The 24,023-nt window shown below is 44.1% G+C and overlaps 1 protein-coding gene across 1 annotated transcript in view; it reads left to right on the forward strand.

The window, feature by feature from the left end:
• Window positions 1-73: 73 nt before the first annotated feature.
• NDUFS2 (NADH:ubiquinone oxidoreductase core subunit S2) overlaps window positions 74-24,023 on the forward strand; it is a 36,861-nt gene continuing 12,911 nt past the window's right edge. Inside the window, exons 1-9 of the mRNA XM_067472454.1 lie at window positions 74-194; window positions 4,798-4,901; window positions 8,559-8,749; window positions 10,617-10,737; window positions 11,510-11,622; window positions 11,824-11,898; window positions 15,372-15,449; window positions 22,555-22,640; window positions 23,500-23,619. Of these exons, the coding sequence (XP_067328555.1) occupies window positions 109-194; window positions 4,798-4,901; window positions 8,559-8,749; window positions 10,617-10,737; window positions 11,510-11,622; window positions 11,824-11,898; window positions 15,372-15,449; window positions 22,555-22,640; window positions 23,500-23,619 (974 nt within the window). The 5' untranslated portion in view covers window positions 74-108. The remainder of the gene's footprint in view (window positions 195-4,797; window positions 4,902-8,558; window positions 8,750-10,616; window positions 10,738-11,509; window positions 11,623-11,823; window positions 11,899-15,371; window positions 15,450-22,554; window positions 22,641-23,499; window positions 23,620-24,023) is intronic.

Consider the following 24,023-nt stretch of genomic DNA (forward strand, 5'->3'; position numbering starts at 1 on the left):
AGTGGAGCCCTTATGGTTTGGCCTTGCCCACACTAGCAATGGCGGCTTCTGTGCGCGGAAGGGCAAAAGGGAGCATGCGCAGAATCGACGTCCAGCCGTAAAAGCAAGATGGCGGCGCTGAGGTGCCTAGGAAGGCTGCGGACACCTTCAGGGTCATGGCTGCAAGGGATGGCGCTGGGGGCGGCGCCCAGCAGGTATGCTCAGGCTCCCAGTCTTACTGCAACCTCTTCTCTATGGAGGTGCTGTGTCTGCTCGCGAATCCTCTCCCAATAGGGCTTAATCTAGAGTTGGAAGGGACCTCCAAAGGCCATCCAGTCTAACCCCCATCTGCCAGGCAGGAAGGCACAATCCAAGCACTCCCGACAGATGGCCATCCAGCCTCTGCTTAGAAACCTTTAGAGAAGGAGACTCCATTACCACCACCACCGTCATCAAATATGACTAGATATTTATTTATCGTGTCATCAGCAACCATTGTATCACAATTCTAACAGAGCAAAACAAACACACAGATTAAAAAGGAAAAGGAAAAAAAACCCACACAGATTTTGCAAACTTGGTAGCTGATTAAATGTCCTTTGACCAGTATCTGGCCACTTGGAGTGCCTCTGGTGTTGCCGCAAGAAGGTCCTCCATCGTGCATGTGGCAGGTCTCAGGGTGCATTGCAGCAGGTGGTCAGTGGTTTGCTCTTCTCCGCACTCGCATGCCGAGGATTCCACCCTGTAGCCCCATTTCTTAAGACTGGCTCTGCATCTCGTGGTGCCAGAGCACAGTCTGTTCAGCGCCTTCCAAGTCGCCCAGTCTTCTGAGTGCCCAGGGGGGAGTCTCTCATTTGGTATCAGCCATTGGTTTGGGCCTGCCACTTTTGGACTCTCGCTTGCTGGGGTGTTCCAGCGAGTGTCTCTGTAGATCTAAGAAAACTATGTCTAGATTTAAGTCGTTGGCGTGCTGGCTGATACCCAAATAGGGGATGAGCTGGAGATGTCTCTGCCTTGGTCCTTTCACTATTGGCTGCTACTTCCCGGCGGATGTCAGGTGGTGCAATACCGGCTAAGCAGTGTAATTTCTCCAGTGGTGTGGGGCGCAGACACCCCGTGATAATGCGGCACGTCTCATTAAGAGCCACATCTACTGTTTTAGTGTGGTGAGATGTGTTCCACACTGGGCATGCGTACTCAGCAGCAGAGTAGCATAGCGCAAGGGCAGATGTCTTCACTGTGTCTGGTTGTGATCCCCAGGTTGTGCCAGTCAGCTTTCGTATGATGTTGTTTCTAGCGCCCACTTTTTGCTTGATGTTCAGGCAGTGCTTCTTGTAGGTAAGAGCACGGTCCAGAGTGACTCCCAGGTATTTGGGTGCGCTGCAATGCTCCAGTGGGATTCCTTCCCAGGTAATCCTCAGAGCTCGGGATGCTTGTCTGTTCTTAAGGTGAAAGGCGCATATCTGTGTTTTAGATGGATTAGGGTTCAGTTGGTTTTCCCTGTAATAGGCAGTAAGAGCACCTAGAGCTTTGGAAAGCTTCTGTTCTACCATCTCAAAGCTCCCTGCTTGAGCAGTAATGGCACGATCATCAGCATAGATGAAACTCTCTGTCCCTTCTGGGACATGAGAGAAGCCTCCTCGCAGGATTGCAAGACATCCGGGCGTCCCCTGGGCAACGTCTTTTAGACGGCCGATTCTCTCGATCCAGAAGCAACCAGAGACGACTTGCAGCATGACTATGTATAATGATACTGTATAGATGTGTGTACGCACACGCACACACTAGCTGTCCCCTGCCACGCGTTGCTATGGCCCAGTCTGCTGATCTGAAAAATAAAGTAATGAGAAAGTGAAGCCATTGAAATCCACAAGCATGTGGACAGTTTCAACAGAAAGGAGTAAACCATGAAAATGAACAAAATCTAGCTACCAGTATTAAAAAAAAAACTCTAAAATTACAACAGCACAACAACAGAGAGGAAACAAACAAGGACATCTAATCACCTCTCAACAAAGGTTTGCTCCAGGCACAGTCAGGCCATCAAATGCTAATCAAGGTGGTCAGTTGAAACATTCACACCTAGCTCCAGCAGACAAGAGTCCTTTGTCCCACCCTGGTCATTCCACAGATATATAAACCCATTGTTCCTACTTCCAACAGACCTCACTACCTCTAAGGATGCTTGCCATAGATGCAGGCAAAACGTCAGGAGACAATGCCCCTAGACCATGGCCATATAGCCCGAAAAAACCTACAACAACCGAGAAAGTGTTGGTTTCTAATATCTGTAATGTTTTTATGCTTGTGGGTAAACAGTATTTCTTGTTGTTTCTTAGTCAGTGTTGATGTGGAGAGTGTCTGGTTTGCCTGCTCTGGATATACATTGTCCTCCTTTAAGGGTCCCTTTCATACCTATAATACTATATATATCTAGGTTCTTGTAGGTTTTTTTGGGCTATATGGCCATGTTCTGGAGGCAATTTTTCTCCTGACGTTTCGCCCGCATCTATGGCAAGCTTCCTCAGAGGTAGTGAGGTCTGTTGGAAATAGGAAAATGGGTTTATATATCTGTGGAATGGCTGGGGTGGGGCAAAGAGCTCTCTGCTGAAGCTAGGTGTGAATGTTTCAGCTGACCACCTTCATTAGCATTTGAAGGCTTGGCTGAGCCTGGGAAAATGTTCTGTTGAGAGGTGATATATATATCTGTGTTTATCTATCTATCTATATCTATAGCTGGATGGCTCTTTGTCAGGAGGGCTTTGATTACCTTTTCTTGCCCTGGTGAAGAGAGTTGAACTGGATGGGCTTAAGTATTTTCTGTTGGTCATGGGGGTTCTGTGTGGGAAGTTTGCCCCAATTCTGTCGTTGGTGGGGTTCAGAATGCTCTTTGACTGTAGGTGAACTATAAATCCCAGTAACAACAACTCCCAAATGTCAAGATCTATTTCCTCCAAATTCCATCTGTGTTCATATTTAGGCATATGGAATATTCGTGCCAAGTTTGGTCCAGATCCATCATTGTTTGAGTCCACAGTGAGCTTTGGATATCAGGTAACAGGTTGGCAGAAACTGCCATATAATCAATAGTACTATTGGTAACATAAGTATAGGCACCTTGTGTTATGTCGCACTGTGTCCCATTAAGGCAGTGCAATTGATGCAAGGAGAGCATCTCTAAGAAACTCAGATCGGCCTTGTTTCTGATTGTGTCTTGAGAGACTCTGTCAGCAGATGTAACCTGGTCATCTTGTCCGAAGTTAGTGCCTTCCACCTGTTTAACACCCATCCCAATTCTAGCATTAAAATCTCCACACAAGAGGAGCTTTGTGGAGGGGTATTGGCATTCCAAACAGGTGAGGGTTTCAGATAGTCTAAACCAGACATTATTAGGGTCTCCATTTTTTGATAATCTAGGTGGAAAATGGACATTTATACAGATTACATAACCAAAATACGTGCTCTGTATATATTGTGGGATGGAGCTATCCAAAGGTTGAATGTCCACGTGCAGATCTACTGAAATAACGGCCCAACGGTCCATCTATCATTGTTTGAGTCCACAGTGCTCTCTGGATGTAGGTGAACTACAACTCCCAAACTCAAGGTCAATGCCTACCAAACCCTTCTAGTGTTTTCTGTTGGTCATGGGAGTCCTGTGTGCCAATTTTGGTCCAATTCCATCATTGGTGTAGTTCAGAATGCTCTTTGATTGTAGGTGAACTATAAATCCCAGCAACTACAACTCCCAAATGACAAAATCAATTTTTTTTGAGTAGTGGGCACTCCTTGGGTTAGTAGGTGACTTGTGGCCAAATTTGGCAGCAATTTGTTCAGTGGTTTTTGATTTATGTTAATCTCACAAACGGACGTTACATTTTTATTTATATAGATAGCTATATATAAATAACTAGAAAGGAGATTCCATCTGAACATTAGGAAGAACTAGGTTCTTGTGGGTTTTTTCGGGCTATAGAGCCATGTTCTAGAGGCATTTCTCCTGACGTTTCGCCTGCATCTATGGCAAGCATCCTCAGAGGTAGTGAGGTCTGTTGGGATTAGGACAATGGGTTTATATATCTGTGGAATGGCTGGGGTGGGGCAAGGAGCTCTTCCCTGCTGCAGTTAGGTGTGAATGTTTAGCATTTGAAGGCCTGTCTGAGCCTGGGAAAATCTCCTGCTGGGAGGTGTTAATCTGTGCCTGGTTGTTTCCTCTCTGTTGTTTCCTCTCTGTTCTCTTAGGAAGAACTTTCTGACTTTGAGAGCTGTTCAGCAGTGGAACTCTCTGCCCCAGAGTGTGGAAGCTTTTAAAGGCTCTTTCGTTGGAAGCTTTTTAACAGAGCCTGGATGGCCATCTGTCAGGGGTGCTTTGAATGCAATTTTCCTGCTTCTTGGTAGAATGGGGTTGGACTGGATGACCCATGAGGTCTCTTCCAACTCTAGGATTCTAATGGTTAGGTGGAATCTCTTTTCCTCCCATTTGAATCCATTACTTCGTGTCCTTGTCTCTGGAGCAGCAGAAAACTTTTCCCCTACTCTTTATAACATCATTTCAAACTAGTTGCTGTGAGTTTCCCAGGCTCTAAGGCCATGTTCCAGAAGCATTCTCTCCTGACGTTTCTCCCACATCTATAGCAGGCATCCTCAGAGGTTGAGGTGTCTGTTGGAAACTAGGCAAGTGGGGTTTATATATCTGTGGAATAATGTCGAGGGTGGGAGAAAGGACTTTTGTCTGCTTGAGACAAGTGTGAATGTTGCTCCTGTGAGAATGTTGCTTGGTCATTCGCTCCTCACTGGCCTTTACTTTCTTTTCTTCAGAGGAAAGCAGTGGCAACCGGACGTGGAGTATGCCAAACAATATGGAGGAGCGGTCATGTACCCCAGCAAAGACACAGAGAAGTGGGTTCCTCCTCCCTGGAATGGTGAGTTAGTTTTGGAATCAGTCCTGAAATTGTCACTATATAAACGCTGGATATGGAGATAGGGATATGGATACGGCGCTCCATGCAGTCATGCTGGCCACATGACCTTGGCAGTGTCTATGGACAACGCCGGCTCTTCGGCTTAGAAATGGAGATGAGCATCACACCCTAGAGTCAGACATGACTGGACTTAGTGTCAGGGGACTACCTTTACCTTTTTATGGAGATTGTATTGGTTAGCTGAGCCAAGGCTGTTCTCTTCCATTTTGGAAAATACTGTAGTACAGTGTTTCTCAAACTGGGGGTTGGGACCCCTGGGGGGCGGTCACGATATGGTGTCAGAGGGGTCGCCAAGGACCATCAGAAAACACAATTTTTTATTTTGGTCATGTGGATTCTGTGTAGGAAGTTTGGGGTTCGGAATGCTCTTTGATTGTAGATGAACTATACATCCCAGCAACTACAGCTCCCAAATTTAAAGGTCTATTCTTCCCAAACTACACCAGTATTCATATTTGGCCATATTGGGGATTCATGCCTAGTTTGGTCCAGATCCATCATTGTTTGACTCCACAGTATTCTCTGGATGTAGGTGAACTACAACTCCAAAACTCAAGGTCAATGCCCACCAAACCCTTCCAGTATTTTCTGTTGGTCGTGGGAGTTCTGTGTGCCAAGCTTGGTTCAATTCCATTTGTGGTGGAGTTCAGAATGCTCTTTGAGTGTAGGTGAACTATAAATCCCAGCAACTACAGCTCCCAAATATAAAGGTCTATTTTCCCCAAATAAGCAAGTTCAGCATCTCAGTGGTTTAGCCCACTGTGCCACTAGGGGGTATCTATACTGTAAATTTTCAGTTCTACATGCTTTACCCATCCACTTTTCTCTGTTCAGCTGTTAAAATGCTGATCCATATTTTAGGGGGTATCTGCACTGTGGAAACAATGCAGTTTGTTACCACTTTAACTGCCATAGTTCAGTGCTATGGAAATATGAAGTTGTAGCTTTCTCAAGGTCCTCAGCTTTCTCTGCCAAAGAGAGATGGTGGCTCATCAAACTACAACTCCCTTAGCATTGAGTCTCTTCAATTGTGGAGCCCAGAATTGGAGCACAAGTGGGAGTTGTAATCTGCTTAAATAAAAATGTAATGTTCGTTTGTGGGATTAACAGAACTCAAAAACCACTGGACGAATTGACACGAAATTTGGACACAACACACCTAACAGTCCAACAAATGTCCATCACCCATAAACACACACACACACATACAAAACCCCAGCAGAACAGACTTAAAAACCCAAAAAATACACCATATATACATACATACATACATACATACACACACACATACACACATAGACATATATATATACATGCAGACACATATACATATCCACATACATACATATATACACACAAAAATGCATACAGACAAGCATACATATACACAATATGCATGTATACATATAAACACACAAATACACAAATATATTCACACAGACATATATATACATGCAGACACATATACATATCCACATACATACATATATACACACAAAAATGCATATAGACAAGCACATACATATACACTATATGCATGTATATATATAAACACACTAATATATACACACATATATATACACACACAGATATACGCAATATGTCTGTACACATATAAACACAAATACATACACATATATATATATACCTACACACACACATATATATAAAAGCAAACACATATATACACAAATATATACACACATATACACAATATGCATGTACATATAAACACAAAAATACACAAATATATACACCATATATGCATACACTCATAAACATATGCACATATTCATACATACACATGTATATATATAAGGACAAACACACACATATACACACATACATACACATATATACACATATATATACATGCATCCACATAGACATATCCACATACATACATATATACACACAAAAATGCATATAGACAAGCACATACATATACACAATATGCATGTATACATATAAACACACAAATACGCAAATATATACACACATATATACACACATATATATACACACATATACACAATATGCCTGTACACATATAAACACAAATATGTACAGACACTGTCGTGACCCAGACCCCAAAGATTGTCCAACACAGCTAGTAAGGGGTTAACAAAGTCTTTAATAGGTCTTTAACAAGGCTAACAGCACTTAAACTGCAGTACTGATTAGCAACACAAAAGCCTTCAAGCAGGTAAACAAACGGGGAGGAAAAGCCGGGATATCCCAGAACTCAGTTTCTCAAAAAGGAAAACAGGAGCAAAACTGGCGATGGCAATAGCGTAGTCAAACAGTCCTAGGTCAAACACGGAGAGAGGCAGCAAACCAAGTCCAGAAGGCAAATGGCGTGGTCCAGAAACGTTCCGTAGTGAGGGGCAAGACGAAGTCACTCACGTAGTCCAATCCAGAGTCGAGGCACACAAAGACACGATAGCTGTATTCCCAGGACCCAAACGGAGGTAAGGCAGCACAAAACATCCGATACAACACTTTGTCCTCTGCAAAAGTACCCATCCCAAAGCCCTCATTTTATCAGCAGTCGCTATTGCTGGATTGGCTCTCATTACTTACACCTGGATCATTATCCTCAGCTGTGGCCTCATTACCTCGCCAGCACTGCCAACGTTGATCTTGTCCAGAATCCTCCCAAGAAGTACCTGCCTGCCATGTATCATGAAACCCCTCAAATTCATCACTAGACGTGGGCTGTGTGCATATGTCCTGAATTTCCCTAACCCAAGTCCAGTCCAGCCCCTCTTCCATATCCCCATTATTGGATCCCTGTTCATCCGAACTGCAATTGTCAGCTACGTCTTTAAGGTGTTTGCTCATTACTTCTTCATCACTGTCAGTCTCACTGGCAAAACGTTTAACTCCCCTGTAATCCACTTCCTCTAAGTCTTTGGGTCCAAACCCTGCAAAGTCCTCAGAATCACTGGGCGCCATGATAACATCCCAAATGCGTTTCAGCTGACGCTGTTCCTCCTCCAACTCTGCATCGCTCCTTCTCCTCCTACACCCACTAGTAGGTTCACTGCCAGGACGCTGAGTTACAACACACACACACATATATATACACACACACATATACACAATATGCCTGTACACATATAAACACAAATACACACACACACACATATATAAGCAAACACACACATATACACAAATATATACACATATATACACAGTATGCATCTACACATATAAACACACAAATGCACAAATATATACACTCACATATATATACAAATACACATATATACACAGATATATACACACATACACACATATATACACACACAAAACACATATACACAGACTAGGCCACACCAACGCGTGGCTAGTCTAAATTACAGAGAAAACTGCCCTGACAAATTGGACTAGGACGACCTGAACTTTGGGTCGTCTAGTTTTGTTATCTGGGATTTGCTTAATTGGTTAATATTTACATGCAAGGTTTTGTACCCCTAAGGCCAGTAGGTGATCCTTAGTGTTTAAATCCAGAATTATAACTTTCCCAGATTCTCTTTTCCCTGCGTTCCTTTCAAGCAGCTTGACTCGCCTTTTCTCTTCTGCCCCAAACAGACAAAGACCCTCCCTTGGAGAAGCCAGTGTCCAACCTGACCATCAATTTTGGGCCGCAGCATCCTGCTGCGCATGGCGTCTTGCGCTTGGTGATGGAGCTCAGCGGGGAGAGTGTGAAGAAGTGCGACCCTCACATTGGCTTGCTTCATCGGGGCACAGAGAAACTGATAGAGTATAAGACCTATCTCCAGGTAACATTGCTGGGTGGTTTTGTGAAGTTAATAATAATAATAATAATAATAATAATAATAATTTATTTATTTATTTATTTATCGTGTCAGGAGCAAGCCAAACAGTTGTATTGCATTTTTTAACAAACAAAACACAAAGTTTGCAAGCTTGGTTATTGATGAAATGTCCTTTGACCAGTAGCTGACCACTTGGAGTGCCTCTGGTGTTACTATAAGAAGGCCCTCCATTGTGCATGTGGCAGGGCTCAGGTTGCATTCCAGCAGGTGGTCAGTGGTTCGCTCTTCTCCACACTCGCATGTCGTGGACTCCACTTTGTGGCCCCTTTCTCAAGGTTGGCTCTGCATCTCATGGTGCCAGAGCGCAGTCTGTTCAGCACCTTCTAAGTCACCCAGTTTTCTGTGCGCCCAGAGGGGAGTCTCTCATTTGGTATCAGCCATTGGTACTCAATTACTCATTTGGTATCAGCCATTGGTACTCCCAAGTACTCAATTATACTCCGAACTCAATTATAGAGTACTCATATGTTGTATGTATTTTGCTGTGTTGTTATTGTGTTTATACATTTATACATGGCTATCATGTCTCCTCTCATCCTTCTCTTCTTCAGGCTAAACATGCCCAGCTCCTTAAGCCGCTCCTCCTAGGGCTTGTTCCCCAGACCCTTGATCATTTTACTCACCCTCCTCTGTCCTGTCTGTTTAATGGCATTGAATGATTGCCGTATATGTGTTCTGTGATCCGCCCTGAGTCCCCTTCGGGATGAGAAGGGCGGAATATACTGGTTGATGGTCCAGATCCATCAAGCCGTGTAGAAGCATTTGAGGGACTAACCAACCTGCCAACATACACACATAGATATATACTTTGACTTTTATAAAGTTACTAGCCATCCCCTACCACGCATTGCTGTGGCCCAGTCTGGTGATCTGGAAAATAAAGTAATCAGAAAGTGTTGGTTTCTAATCTATGTAATGTCTTTATGCTTTATATGTATTTCTTGTTGTTTCTTTGTCAATGTTGATGTGGAGAGTGTCTGGTTTGCCTACTCTGCAAGATACAACATATAATTGTCCTTCTTTCAGGGTCCCTTTCAAATCAAGGATACTATATTTCTATGTGTGTCAATCATATCTATCTATATCTATGGCTAAATGGCTCTTTGTCAGGAGGGCTTTGATTACTTTTTCTTGCCCTGGTGAAGGGAGTTGGACTGGATGGCCTTAAGTATTTTCTGTTGGTCATGGGGGTTCTGTGTGGGAAGTTTGCTCTAATTCTGTTGTTGGGGTTCAGAATGCTCTTTGATTGTAGGTGAACTATAAATCCCAATAACTACAACTCCCAAATCTCAAGATCTATTTCCCCCAAACTCTATCTATATTCATATTTGGGCATATGGAGTATTTGTGCCAAGTTTGGTTCAGATCCACCATTGTTTGAGTCCACAGTGCTCTCTGGATGTGGGTGAACTACAACTCCCAAACTCAAGGTCAATGCCCACCAAACCATTCCAGTATTTTCTGTTGGTCATTGGAGTTCTGTGTGCCAAGTTCGGTTCAATTCCATTGTCGGTGGAGTTCAGGATGCTCTTTGATTGTAGGTGAACTATAAATCCCAGTAACTACAACTCCCAAGTGACAAAATCATTTTTTTGAGTGATGGTCACTTCTTGGGTTAGTAGGTGTCTTGTGGCCAAATTTGGCAGCAATTCGTCCAGTGGTTTTTGAGTTCTGTTAATCCAACAAACGAAAATTACATTTTTATTTATATAGTGTTTTGTTATTTTATTAAATCATAAAACGTCGTACCACTTGCAGATGATTTTTGGTCATGTTTTCCTCTCTATTAAACTAACCTTTTCTGCTTTAGGCTCTGCCGTATTTTGACCGGCTGGATTATGTCTCCATGATGTGTAATGAACAGGCCTATTCCTTAGCAGTGGAGAAGCTGCTCAATATCCGTCCGCCCCTGAGAGCTCAATGGATCCGAGGTGGGTGAACAAGTTGTCATCACTGAAGAAGCTGAGCCTCACTAATACATATATCTCAATATCTCAGTCTGACTTGGCCATGGTAGTCCATGCTCCAGTTACATCCCGTATAGACTACTGCAACGCTCTCTACGTGGGGTTGCCTTTGAAGACTGTTCGGAAGCTTCAATTGGTCCAACGGACAGCAGCCAGGTTGTTAACAGGAGCTGCACTCAGGAAGCGCACAACTCCTCTGTTGGGCCAGCTCCACTGGCTGCCAGTTTGCTACCGGGCACAATTCAAAGTGCTGGCTTTAGCCTTTAAAGTCCTAAATCAGTGTTTCTCAACCTTGGGGTCGGGACCCCTGAGGGGGTCATGAGGAGGTGTCAGCGGGGTCGCCAAAAACCATCAGAAATTTGTTGGCAATTTGTTTGAATTCTTCTTTGGTGATTTCTCCCTTTTTCCACTTCTTGTGCATGTCTCTTTTGTGTCTTAGCACAGTTAGAAGTTCTTTGGACATCCATTCTGGCTTCTTTGCACTTGTCCTATTTTTTCTCTTTGCAATTGCGCCTTGAGTATTTCACTCTTGAGAAATTCCCATGTTATGGTGACCCCCAACCATATATGGCATCGAATTGTGCCGACTTGTTCGCCGCCCTGAGTCGCCTTCGGGCTGATATGGGCGGAATATAAATGGAGTAAACAAGTAATAAATGTATCTCTTAAGCATATATTGCAGGTGTAAAAAGTCAGTGTGAGAGCTCACTGTATTCCTTGCCAATTTTCTTGCCAGTTCTCTTTGGTGAAATCACACGTATTTTGAACCACATCATGGCCATCACCACGCACGCCCTGGATATCGGGGCCATGACGCCCTTCTTCTGGATGTTTGAGGAAAGAGAAAAGGTACGGAGACGTGGTGTGCACAGGTAGCGATGCATGGAAATAGGATATTGTATACTGTGTTGTGTTTTGCCTGTCTAGATCTGCAAAAATGGTAGACCCTATCCACATAGAATAATCGCAGTCTTGTGAAATTACTCCCTAACCAAGAAGAAGCAGTGTGCTAAAATATTTCCTTTCTCTTTGATCTTTTTCTTCCCGTAGATGTTTGAATTCTACGAGCGTGTTTCTGGCGCTCGGATGCATGCTGCTTATGTCCGTCCAGGAGGGGTCCATCAGGTAAGAAGGCTCCTGAGGCGAGGGAGAGAGACGATTTCCTCTTTAAAAACCTCTTTGCTGCCTTATACTGATTCAGTTTCTTCTTTTATATTGGCACGGACTTTCTGTGTGCTGTTAAACCTTTGTACTTTATGTCACAGGCAATTAAGCACTCTTGTGTATAACAAAGTAACACCGTTTATTTATAACTTCTGGCTCCAACGCTTGTGGTTACATTTGTGTTTTGTTGCAATCTTGAGGCTTACAGTCAGTTTCATTTACTTGGTTAACTTTTCTGAATAAACTATCAGTGAATAAACATTCACAAACATGTTACTTGCTTTACACACTCTTGGCTGAATTATATTCTGAACTAAGGCAACACTAGCCTTCTTTATGTTCCTTAAAACTCGAGCTCTATTTAACTAACTGCTTCTCTATATCAGAAGTCTTTAACACATCTTCATAACTGCTTATTTCTATCAGGCACTCAAAAAACAACTCTCCTCTTCACACACAGATTCCTAACTGTCATTTTCAAACTCCCTCACTCTAACTGCCTCTTTCAGAACCTTGGCTCCGACCCTTTGGAATGTTCAGCTCTGCTCTCCCCAACTGTCATTTTGGCCTAGCAGCCTTTTCAAATCCTGGGCCTAAACTAATCTGCATATGACCAATCGGCTTCACATATGCAAATGAATCCTATCTCTGCTGTTGCTACACTGTCTGTACTTATTCTTCCCTATCTGCCATATGTAAACATAGAGCTATACACCAAAACTTTAACATAGATTCAAAACATGAACACGAATCCAAAACCGAGGCTATAAGAACTTCTTAAAACATGAATCAAAACTTCCAGGAACTTAGACTAAAAATATGAACTGGAAGCAGGACTTGATATCTTTGTTATTACACAGCGTTGCCTGATCTGAATTCTCAATGCGATGCTTTCTAATTTAAGGCCTGCAAAACATGAAGGCATTTCTTTGACCTTGACTTTCTGGCTTGTGAAACTTTCTCTGCGCTTCTTTCTCACAGGGTCTTTTAGATTTCTTGAGCTTGATGTTTTTCTCCCTAAGATCAAGCCCAATATCCTTGTCTAGCCCAGCTGTTCCCTCAGACAAGCTATCTTGGTCTGCCAAACCTATATCAGAGGTTGCTAAGCTCCTTGTCTGCTGGACTCCAAAACAGTTCCACTTTCAGTCCCCGTCTGACAGATAGAATCTTTCTCTGAAATCTCCTCATTTCCCTCATTGAAAGAACCATCCACCAATTCGGTTGGACTTTGAAACCCCAATATCCTCATCTTCCTCTGTCTGAGCCACAACATGACGTGCTGAATGAGCAATCACCAATGGGATGGGGGACACAGCTCAGCACCAGTACATGTGAAACTTACTTAAGCGATCCCTCGTTGGCCGAGTAGGATAGTCTTCCAGGATCAGTGTCCTGGGGGTGGGTCCGTAGGTGACTGTGGAGCCCTATTCTTGATCTGCATCTTCTCCCACAGTGAGGGCATTGGTTTCCAGGTGGAAGGCGGTCTCGGTCAGGGTTGGCTTGACCGTTGGGGTTCAGCCTGGGTGTGAACCTGAACCTGAACCTGATTCTCTGATTGTATTTCCTGATGCTACTGAAAATGTATTTTCTGATGCTAATGAAAATGTTGATTCTGAGGTCAGTGTAGAAGAAACTCCTGCAGGCTTGGAGGGCTTGGAAAGTGAAAGTACACATTCTCATGAGAATGTTTCAGAGCCAAGTGGTGATAGCTCTCCAGAGAAGCTAACACCTCACAGGATAGAAGAGGACAGATTTGGAAAAACAGGAGTGAATCGCAGAGTCTGCGAAGGTCAACCAGATTAAAAGAAAAAGAAACAAGGGCTTCAAAGCCTGGAGGCGTGTCACGAAACAGTTTCCTCGGCTTTAAGTGCCTCCCGCCGGGTTGACTCTTTAGATCAGGCATCGTTTTAGACTGAGGCATTACCGTAGCAGATCTCCTGTTTCCCGTGGCCTTCATCCCAAGAGGCTTCTAGTGCTCCAAGTACAGTTAGTGGATTGCTAACAGGTTCCAGGATTTCACAGTGTTGCTTTTGGTTTTTGATCTAGTTCATGGATTTCTGATTGCTGATTTTTACTGTGGCTTCTCGACTTTGCATTATCCTCTATTTTGTAACCATTTTTCATCAATAAAAAGGGATTGTTTTTTCTCACAGTCAAGTGTGGTGGATTGGGGTCTTAGGGTCTTGTTTCCTGCTCTGGGTTGCAACATTGACGCGCCTTCCTCTTGGCACATTTATCTGTTTCACTCTCCATTCATGCCTCTTCAAATTCTACAGAACTGCTGGTCACAGCTGACCTCCAGCTGGAGCGCTCAAGGGCCAGGGCTTCCCAGTTCTCAGTGTCTATGCCAGAGATTTTAAGGTTGGCTTTGAGCCCATCTTTCAGTCTCTTTTCTTGCCCACCAACATTCCATTTTCCGTTCATGAGTTCGGAGTAGAGCAACTGCTTTGGGAGACGGTGGTCGGGCATCCGGACAACGTGGCTGGTCCAGCGGAGTTGATGGCGGAGGACCATCGCTTCAATGCTGGTGGTCTTTGCTTCTTCCAGCACGCTGACATTTGTCCACCTGTCTTCCCAAGAGATTTGCAGTATTTTCCGGAGGCAGCGCTAATGGAATTGTTCCAGGAGTTGCATGTGACGTCTGTAGACAGTCCACGTTTCGCAGGCATGTAGAAGGGTTGGGAGGACAATAGCTTTATAGACAAGCACCTTGGTATCCCTACGGATGTCCCGGTCCTCAAACACTCTCTGCTTCATTCGGGAAAATGCTGCACTCGCAGAGCTCAGGCGGTGTTGTATTTCGGTATTGATGTTGACTTTGGTGGAGAGGTGGCTGCCAAGGTAGCGAAAATGGTCAACCCTTTCTAATGTTACACCATTAAGTTGTATCTCTGACATTGGAAATGGGTTGGCTGGTGACTGCTGGAACAGCACTTTAGTTTTCTCAATGTTAAATGACAGGCCGAGCTTCTTGTATTCTTCTGCGAAGGTGTTTAAAGTGGCTTGTAGATCTTCTTCTGAATGCACACAGACAACGTTGTCATCAGCATACTGGAGTTCTGTAACAGATGTTGTTGTAACTTTGGTTTTGGCTTTCAGTCTGCTGAGGTTAAACATGTGAAAAGGGATTAAGGTTCATACATTGATCTTGTCCCAATAGTGTGATGCTGCAGCAACGAAGGCAGATGCATTTTAGGCTGCATGAAGACAATCATAGTTTTTAAGTGAAGTATTCATCTTGCCAGTTTTGTGCCAGACAGGCCTCAAATGGAGGAAATAACCAAGTTGGAACAGCTTCAGAAAAGGGCAACAAGGAGGATAAGAAATATGGAGACCAAAATGTATATGAAAAGGTTGAGAGAAGAATTGCACTCTTGGGATGCCATGTTTTCAACTTGTGATCATCTTGCCTTTCTTTTTCCGTCAAAACTCAGGACATGCCTTTGGGTTTGATGGACGATATCTATGAGTTTGTGAAAAATTTCTCCATCCGGATAGACGAGGTGGAAGAGGTAAGACTCTCTCACATTTTGAAATCAAAGGAGAGGCGGATAATAAATTAAAATGTTGTTGTTGTTGTTGTTGTTGTTGTTGGCTGAGTGGGTAACGGTGGTGGTTAATGCCTCCCTTCGGGAAGGCAAAATTCCAGCGAGCCTAAAACAGGCTATTATAAAACCGCTGTTGAAGAAACCATCATTGGACCCCACTAAATTTGACAACTTTCGGCCTGTTTCCAATCTCCCCTTTTTGGGCAAAGTCATGGAAAGCGTGGTGGCCTCACAACTCCAGGTATTGTTGAGAGACACGGATTATCTGGATCCAGCACAGTCTGGTTTCAGACCGGGACATGGTACCGAGACGGTCTTGGTCGCCTTAGTGGATGATCTGCGCCGGGAGCTAGACAGGGGGAGTGTGTCCCTGTTGGTGCTCCTGGACCTCTCAGCGGCCTTCGATACCGTCGACCACGGTATTCTTCTGGGGCGCCTTGCGGAAATGGGTCTTGCGGGCACTGCTTTGCAGTGGCTCCAGTCATTTCTGGAGGGTCGTACCCAGAAGGTGTTATTGGGGGACTCCTGTTCAACACCACAGCCTTTGACCTGTGGGGTTCCTCAGGGCTCTATACTGTCCCCCATGCTGTTTAACATCTACATGAAGCCGCTGGGTGAGATCATCCGGAGTTTCGGGGTGCGGTGTCATCTGTACGCAGATGATGTCCAACTCTGTCACTCCTTCCCACCTGCTACTAAGGAGGCTGTCGAGGTCCTGAACCGGTGCCTGGCCGCTGTAACGGTCTGGATGAGGGCGAACAAATTGAAATTGAATCCACACAAGACAGAGGTACTCCTGGTCAGTCGCAAGGCCGAACAGGGTATAGGGTTACAGCCTGTGCTGGATGGGGTCGCACTCCCCTTGAAGGCGCAGGTTCGCAGCTTGGGTGTGATCCTGGATTCATCGTTGAGCCTGGATCCCCAGGTTTCAGCGGTGACCAGGGGAGCATTTGCACAGCTTAGGCTCGTGCGCCAGCTGCGCCCGTACCTTGGGAAGTCTGACTTGGCCACGGTGGTACACGCTCTGGTCACATCCCGCCTTGACTACTGCAACGCTCTCTACGTGGGGCTGCCCTTGAAGACGGCCCGGAAGCTTCAGCTAGTCCAGCGCGCGGCAGCCATGTTACTAACAGGAGCAGGACGCAGGGAGCATACAACGCCCTTGTTGTTCCAGCTCCACTGGCTGCCGATCTGCTACCGGGCCCAATTTAAGGTGCTGGTGTTGGCCTACAAAGCCCTAAACGGTTCCGGCCCAAAATACCTTTCGGACCGCATCTCGGCCTATGAGCCCACGAGGACCTTGAGATCGTCTGGGGAGGCCCTTCTCTCGATCCCGCCTGCCTCACAGGCACGTCTGGCGGGGACGAGGGAGAGGGCCTTCTCAGTGGTGGCCCCCCAGCTGTGGAACACCCTCCCTGTTGACATCAGACAGGCGCCCTCCCTTATGTCCTTCCGGAAGAGCCTGAAGACATGGCTATTCGAGAAGGCATTTAACTAAATACTACAGTAACTGGAAATGACAACTGGAACGGAATATAGACTATGAGATTGGTTATGATTCTATGATAAGACGAAGCGGATTATCTTAGTGTAATTAGATGATAGTGTATTAGTGATATGTTGTTTTTGTCATTGTAGTTAATTGTAAAATATGTTTTTTATATGTTGTACACCGCCGCGAGTCGCCCTAGGGCTGAGAGCGGCGGTTAACAAATGCAGCAAATAAATAAATAAATAAATAACATCAGGAAATTTAAAAATAACTAGCTGTGCCCTGCCACGCGTTGCTGTGGCCTATAGTAAAACTTATCAAAGTTGAGGTAGATATCTGGACTATTATGAAAGACAGGTCCCTACCTATTCCTTCCCCCTTTTCCTCCCCCTTTCTCTCCTTTCTTCCTCCTCTACCTCTTTCTTTCTTTCCTTCTTTCACTACTTGGTTTCATCCTTCTCTCTTTCCTTCATTCCCTCCCCCTTTCTTCCTTTGCCTTTCTTCCCTCCGTTTGCTTCCTTCTTTCACTTTTTATTTCCTTTTATTTCACCACCATCATAACAATAACAATAATGCAATGCATTGCCTCTGGGACCTGACACCTCTCCCATTCCCCCTAAAAGGGTCTCAGAGGAACAATAGCATCATCATAATAATCATAGAAATAACAACCTTTACCCGCCACGTGTTGCTGTGGCCAACCTTCCCTCTTTCTCTCCTTCTTTCCCTCCCTCCCTCCCTCCCTCCCTCCCTCCCTCCCTCCTTCCTTCCTTCCTTCCTTCCTTCCCATCTTTCCTTCTCCTCTTCTTTCTCTATCTCTTTCCTTCCTTCCCCCTTTTTCTTTCTCTTCTGCTGTCTCTCTTTTCTTTCCTTCCATCTTTCCTTTTCTTTCCTTTTCTTCTTCCTCTAACTTTCCTTCCTTCCCCTTTTTCTTTATCTCCCTTTCTCTTTCTTCCTTCTTTCCTTCCTTCCTGTCTTACCTAGATTTTGACAGGGCGGGAAGGGGCGGGGTGGGGTTTGGAGGTGGCGTGAAGTAAAAGGAGGTAAGATTGGGGCAGGGGAGTGATGGAGCGTGGGGTTGCGTGTGTGTGTGCGGCGGCGGGGGGAGTGATGGAGCCTGGGGTTGCGTGTGTGTGTGCGGCGGCGGGGGGAGTGGGGTTGCGTGTATGTGCGGCGGTGGGGGGTGTGATGGAGCGTGGGGTTGCATGTGTGTGTGCGGCAGGGTGTGTGTGTGTGTGGGAAGCGGCGCGGCGGGGCTTGGAGTGGGCATGGTTTCCGCAGAGGGAACGTTGGCCGAAAGGCCATGTGCACGCGCGATGGAACTTGCGGCTGGGCGCCAATGCGCATGCTCAGTTGTTTTGCCGTTTTGTGAGTGTGTTGTGTTGTTTTTCATTTTGAGTAGATATGTTTGTACCTTGTGGGTTGTGTTATGGGCACTTTGTATGCTCAGTTGTTTTGCCGTTTTGTGAGTGTGTTGTGTTGTTTTTCATTTTGAGTAGATATGTTTGTACCTTGTGGGTTGTGTTATGGGCACGGGGATTTTAGTTAAGTTTCGTTGGGGGATTTTTAAGTTTTGTTGTTTTGCCATTTTGTGAGTGTGTTGTTGTGTTGTTTTTCATTTTGAGTAGGTATGTTTGTACCTTGTGGGTTGTGTTATGGGCACGGGGATTTTAGTTAAGTTTCGTTGGGGGATTTTTGAGTTTTGTTGTTTTGCCGTTTTGTGAGTGTGTTGTTGTGTTGTTTTTAATTTTGAGTAGATATGTTTGTACCTTGTGGGTTGTGTTATGGGCACGGGGATTTTAGTTAAGTTTCGTTGGGGGATTTTTGAGTTTTGTTGTTTTGCCGTTTTGTGAGTGTGTTGCTGTGTTGTTTTTCATTTTGAGTAGATATGTTTGTACCTTGTGGGTTGTGTTATGGGCACGGGGATTTTAGTTAAGTTTCGTTGGGGGATTTTTGAGTTTTGTTGTTTTGCCGTTTTGTGAGTGTGTTGTTGTGTTGTTTTTCATTTTGAGTAGGTATGTTTGTACCTTGTGGGTTGTGTTATGGGCACAGGGATTTTGGTTAAGTTTCATTGGGGGATTTTTGAGTTTTGTTATTTTGCCGTTTTGTGAGTGTGTTGTTGTGTTGTTTTTCATTTTGAGTAGATATGTTTGTACCTTGTGGGTTGTGTTATGGGCATGGGAATTTTGGTTAAGTTTCGTTGGGGGGTTTTTGAGTTTTGTTTCCTCGTTGGATGCCCCTAACAAATTTATATATATAGATCACCTAGATCAGTGTTTCTTAACTTTCCTAATACACTTCTTCATGTTCTGGTAAACCCCCAACCATAAAATTATTTTTGATGCTACTTCATAACTGTAATTTTGCGACTGTTATGAATTGAAATGTAAATATTTATTTACTTATTTCTTTACGACATTTATATGCTGCCCTTCTCACCCCGAAGGGGACTCAGAGCGGCTTACAAGTAAAAAGTAAATACAATATATAATATTATTGTCATAGCACAATATTAATATTATATATTACATTGTACTATATCATTATCTATATAAATAAAAATGTAATGTTCGTTTGCGGTATTCACAGAACTCAAAAACCACTGGGGGAATTGACACCAAATTTGGACACAAGACACCTAACAACCCAATGTATGTCCTTCACTCAAAAAAACTGATTTTGTCATTTGGAAGTTGTAGTTGCTGGGATTTATAGTTCACCTACAATCAAAGAACATTCTGAACCCCACCAACGATGGAATTGAACCAAACTTAGCACACAGTTCTCCCATGACCAGCAGAAAATACTGGAAGGGCTGGGTGGGCAGAGTCCTTTGGTTTTGGAGTTGTAGTTCACCTACATCCAGAGATCATTGTGGACTCAAACAAGGATGTATCTGGACCAAACATGGCACGAATACTCAATATGCTCAAATGTGAACACTGGTGGAGTTTGGGGAAAATAGAATCTTGACCTTTGGGAGTTTTGGTTGCTGGGATTTATAGTTCACCTACAATCACAGAGCATTCTGAACCCCACCAATGATAAAATTGGGCCAAACCTCCCAAACAGAACCTCCATGTGGGCCACAGCAAAGCGTGGCAGGGGACATCTAGTACTGTAATATTATTAGTAATATAACATCTATATAAATAAAAATGTAATGTTCATTTGTGGGATTAACATAACTCAAAAACCACTGGACGAATTGACACCAAATTTGGACACAAGACACCTATCAAGCCAATGAGTGTCCATCATCCCTAAGCACGCACACACACACACACAAAACCCCAGCAGAACTGAATTAAAAAAAACCAAAAATACACCATATATACAGAAACACATACATTCATATACATATACACATGCACACATTCATGCACACATGTATTATATATATGCACAAACACACACAAATATACACATATACACACATACGTATAGATACACACATATATACATATACACATGCACACATATACATATATATATACATATATCCATATACATACATATATACACACAAATATGCATATACACAAGCACACATGTATACACAATATGCATGTACACATATAAACACACAAATCCAGAAATATATACCCACACACATATATATATACACAAATATATACACACACAAAGCACATATACACAGACTGGGCCACACAACGCGTGGCGGGGGATGGCTAGTTTAATATAAACTATCTGATATGCAGGATGTATTTTCATTCACTGGACCAAATTTGGCACATATTTGATACACCCAAATTTGAGTACTGGTGTGGTTGGGGTGGGGGTTGATTTTGTCATTTGGGAGTTGTAGTTGCTGGGATTTATAGTTCACCTACAATCAAAGCATATTCTAAACTCTAGCAACGATGGAATTGAACCAAACCTGGCACACAGAACTCCCATGACTAACAGAAAATACTGGAAGTGTTTGGTGGGCACTGACCTTGAATTTGGGAGTTGTAGCTCACCTACATCCAGAGAGCACTGTGGACTCAAATAATGATAGATATGGACCAAACTTGGCACGAATTCTTAATATGCCCAAATGTAAACACTGGTAGTGTTTGGGGGAAATTCACCTTGACACTTGGGAGTTGTAGTTGTTGGGATTTATAGTTCACCTACAATCAAAGCGCATTCTGAACTCCAGCAACAATGGAATTGAACCAAACTTGGCACACAGAACTCCCATGACTAACAGAAAATACTGGAAGTGTTTGGTGGGCATTGACCTTGAATTTGGGATTTGTAGCTCACCTACATCCCAGAGAGCACTGTGGATTCAAACAATGATGGATATGGACCAAACTTGGCACGAATTCTTAATATGCCCAAATGTAAACACTGGTAGAGTTTGGGGGAAATTGACCTTGAGACTTGGGAGTTGTAGTTGTTGGGATTTATAGTTCACCTACAATCAAAGAGCATTCTGAACTCCACCAACAATAGAATTGGGACAAACTTAATAATAAATAATAAAACTTTATTTATATGCCGCTCTATCTCCCCAAGGGGACTCAGAGCGGTTCCCAGGTAACATCACAAAACATACAAAGTAAAAACGACATAACCATAAGATTAAGAAAATGACATAACCATAAGATTAATTTCCCTTGGAATGGTGTTCCAGAGGCGGGGGGCCACCACCGAGAAGGCCCTCTCTCTCGTCCCCACAGAGAACCCCATGGCCAACAGAAACAGTGTTTTTTGTGATGGTCTTTGGTGACCCCTCTGACACTCCCCTCCAGGAGTCCCGACCCTCAGGTTGAGAAACACTGACCTAGACCTTTTATCAAACCTATTGCCTTTTCTTAACTGTTGCAGGAATGTTTAATATTCTCCAACTATGAATTGCAGGTCTCTGGAAGGATCTGTGGCTGGTTTATATTTTGTGTTTTTTTAATGTCATATTAAAACTTGTGTTAAGATATCTTGTTTTTGACATGAGAGGAGATATGGTAGCCATGTATAAATATGTGAGAGGAAGCCACAGGGAGGAGGGAGCAAGCTTGTTTTCTGCTTCCTTGGAGACTAGGACGCAATGGAACAATGGCTTCAAACTACAAGAGAGGAGATTCCATCTGAACATTAGGAAGAACTTCCTGACTGTGAGAGCCGTTCAGCAGTGGAACTCTCTGCCCCAGAGTGTGGTGGAGGCTCCTTCTTTGGAAGCTTTTAAGCGGAGGCTGGATGGCCATTTGTCAGGGGTGATTTGAATGCAATATTCCTGCTTCTTGGCAGAATGGGGTTGGACTGGATGGCCCATGAGGTCTCTTCCAACTCTTTGATTCTATGATTCTATTCTATGACATTGAATGGCTCACAGAATTGTTCCTGATTTGTGTCTCTTACACTCTGGTGTGCCTCTCTTTTTCTTTGTATTTTGTTAAATTAAGTAAAATAATATTTTTGCAATTTTTCAATCTGTGTTGCTTCCTTCCAGAAGCTTGAGCATCAGTTGATCTGATGGTGGAATAAGCACTCATTTAAGCCTTTTTTTAAACCCTCAATCTGTTGGAAGAATAATCAGCTTATTTATGTTTCCTTTTCCCACTGCAGATGCTCACTAACAATCGGATCTGGAAGAACCGGACTGTTGATATCGGAGTGGTGACCTCAGAGGAAGCCCTCAATTACGGCTTTAGGTAGAAAATTCTGGAAATTGACATTGAACATGGGGCTTTTGAGGTGGAGTTGTGGGAATGATGCATTGCAGGGACGAGTGGCTCAAAGGACAAAGGGTGAAGCCCAAGATGGCCGTATGTTTGAGCTTAGGAGCTCTTCCTTCTATCACTTAAGCCTATCACTTAAGCCCTTTAGGTGTTTTGGACTTCAACACCCACAATTCCTAACAGCTAATTAATTAATTAAGACACATCCATTAAAATCGAAATCCAAAAACCAGTCCGGGTCAATTCATTGCCATCAGTTGTGTGATCTTCTTCCACTTGCTGCTTACTGATCCAACACTTGGTCCCATAACCAGGTCTTGATTTTCCTTCTAAAAGACAAGAGGGAGGTGGCCAATCTGATATTTCTAGGGAGGGCATTCCATAGGCAGGGGGGCCACTGCTGAGAAGGCTCTGTCTCTCGTCCCCACCAACCGCGTTTGTGATAGTGATGGGATCGAGAGCAGGGCCTCTCCTGAAGATCTTAAACTTCGTGATGGTTCGTGGCAGGAGATACGTTCGGACAGGTAGTCTGGGCCAGAACATTTTAGGGCTTTAAAGGTTAAAACCAGCACTTTGAATTGTGCTCGGAAGCTGATCGGTAGCCAGTGGAGTTGGTGTAACAAAGGAGTTGTATGTTCCCTGTATGTCGCTCTGATGAGCAACCTGGCTGCCGACCGTTGGACTAGTTGAAGCTTCCGGCCAGTCTTCAAAGGCAGCCCCACGTAGAGTGCGTTGCAGTAGTCTATTCGGAATATATGTAACTAACCAGAAGAAAGTAAATTGAATCTGGCTTTCGTGCATTCTGTGTGACATGCCTTTTTTTCCTTGGCAGCGGAGTGATGCTCCGTGGCTCAGGGATACAGTGGGATCTTCGCAAAAGCCAGCCTTATGACGTCTACGATCAAGTGGAGTTTGACGTACCAATTGGATCGCGAGGTGACTGCTATGACAGGTATGACTCTTTTGTTTTTAATTAATCTATTAACGTGACATAGTAGCTCAATGTAACTATTCTTTTAACTCAGTGTTTCTCAACCTGGGGTTTGGGACACCTGGGGTCACCTGGGGTCAGAGGGGTCACCAAACACCATCAGAAAACATATTTCTGATGGGCTTAGGAACCCTTTTGGCAGAGAAGGCTGAAGATCTCTCTGCCTGTCCTTCTCTTCCTGTTTGGAAATAGACTGTGAATCCTCCCACCAAAAGCCCTCCTCCGCTGTGATTGGTCAGCCTCTCAGTCAGGGGCGGTGGGGGTGCTATTTCTGAAACTCCAAGTGGGGAGGGGAGAGCAAGCGTAGTGCACATGTGCAGGCAAGGGAGAGCATGCAAGGCCAACGAGTCTCTTCAAGGCATGGG

The sequence above is a fragment of the Anolis sagrei genome, chromosome 12, assembly GCF_037176765.1.
Source record: "Anolis sagrei isolate rAnoSag1 chromosome 12, rAnoSag1.mat, whole genome shotgun sequence".
Classification (NCBI taxonomy): Eukaryota; Metazoa; Chordata; class Lepidosauria; order Squamata; family Dactyloidae; genus Anolis; species Anolis sagrei.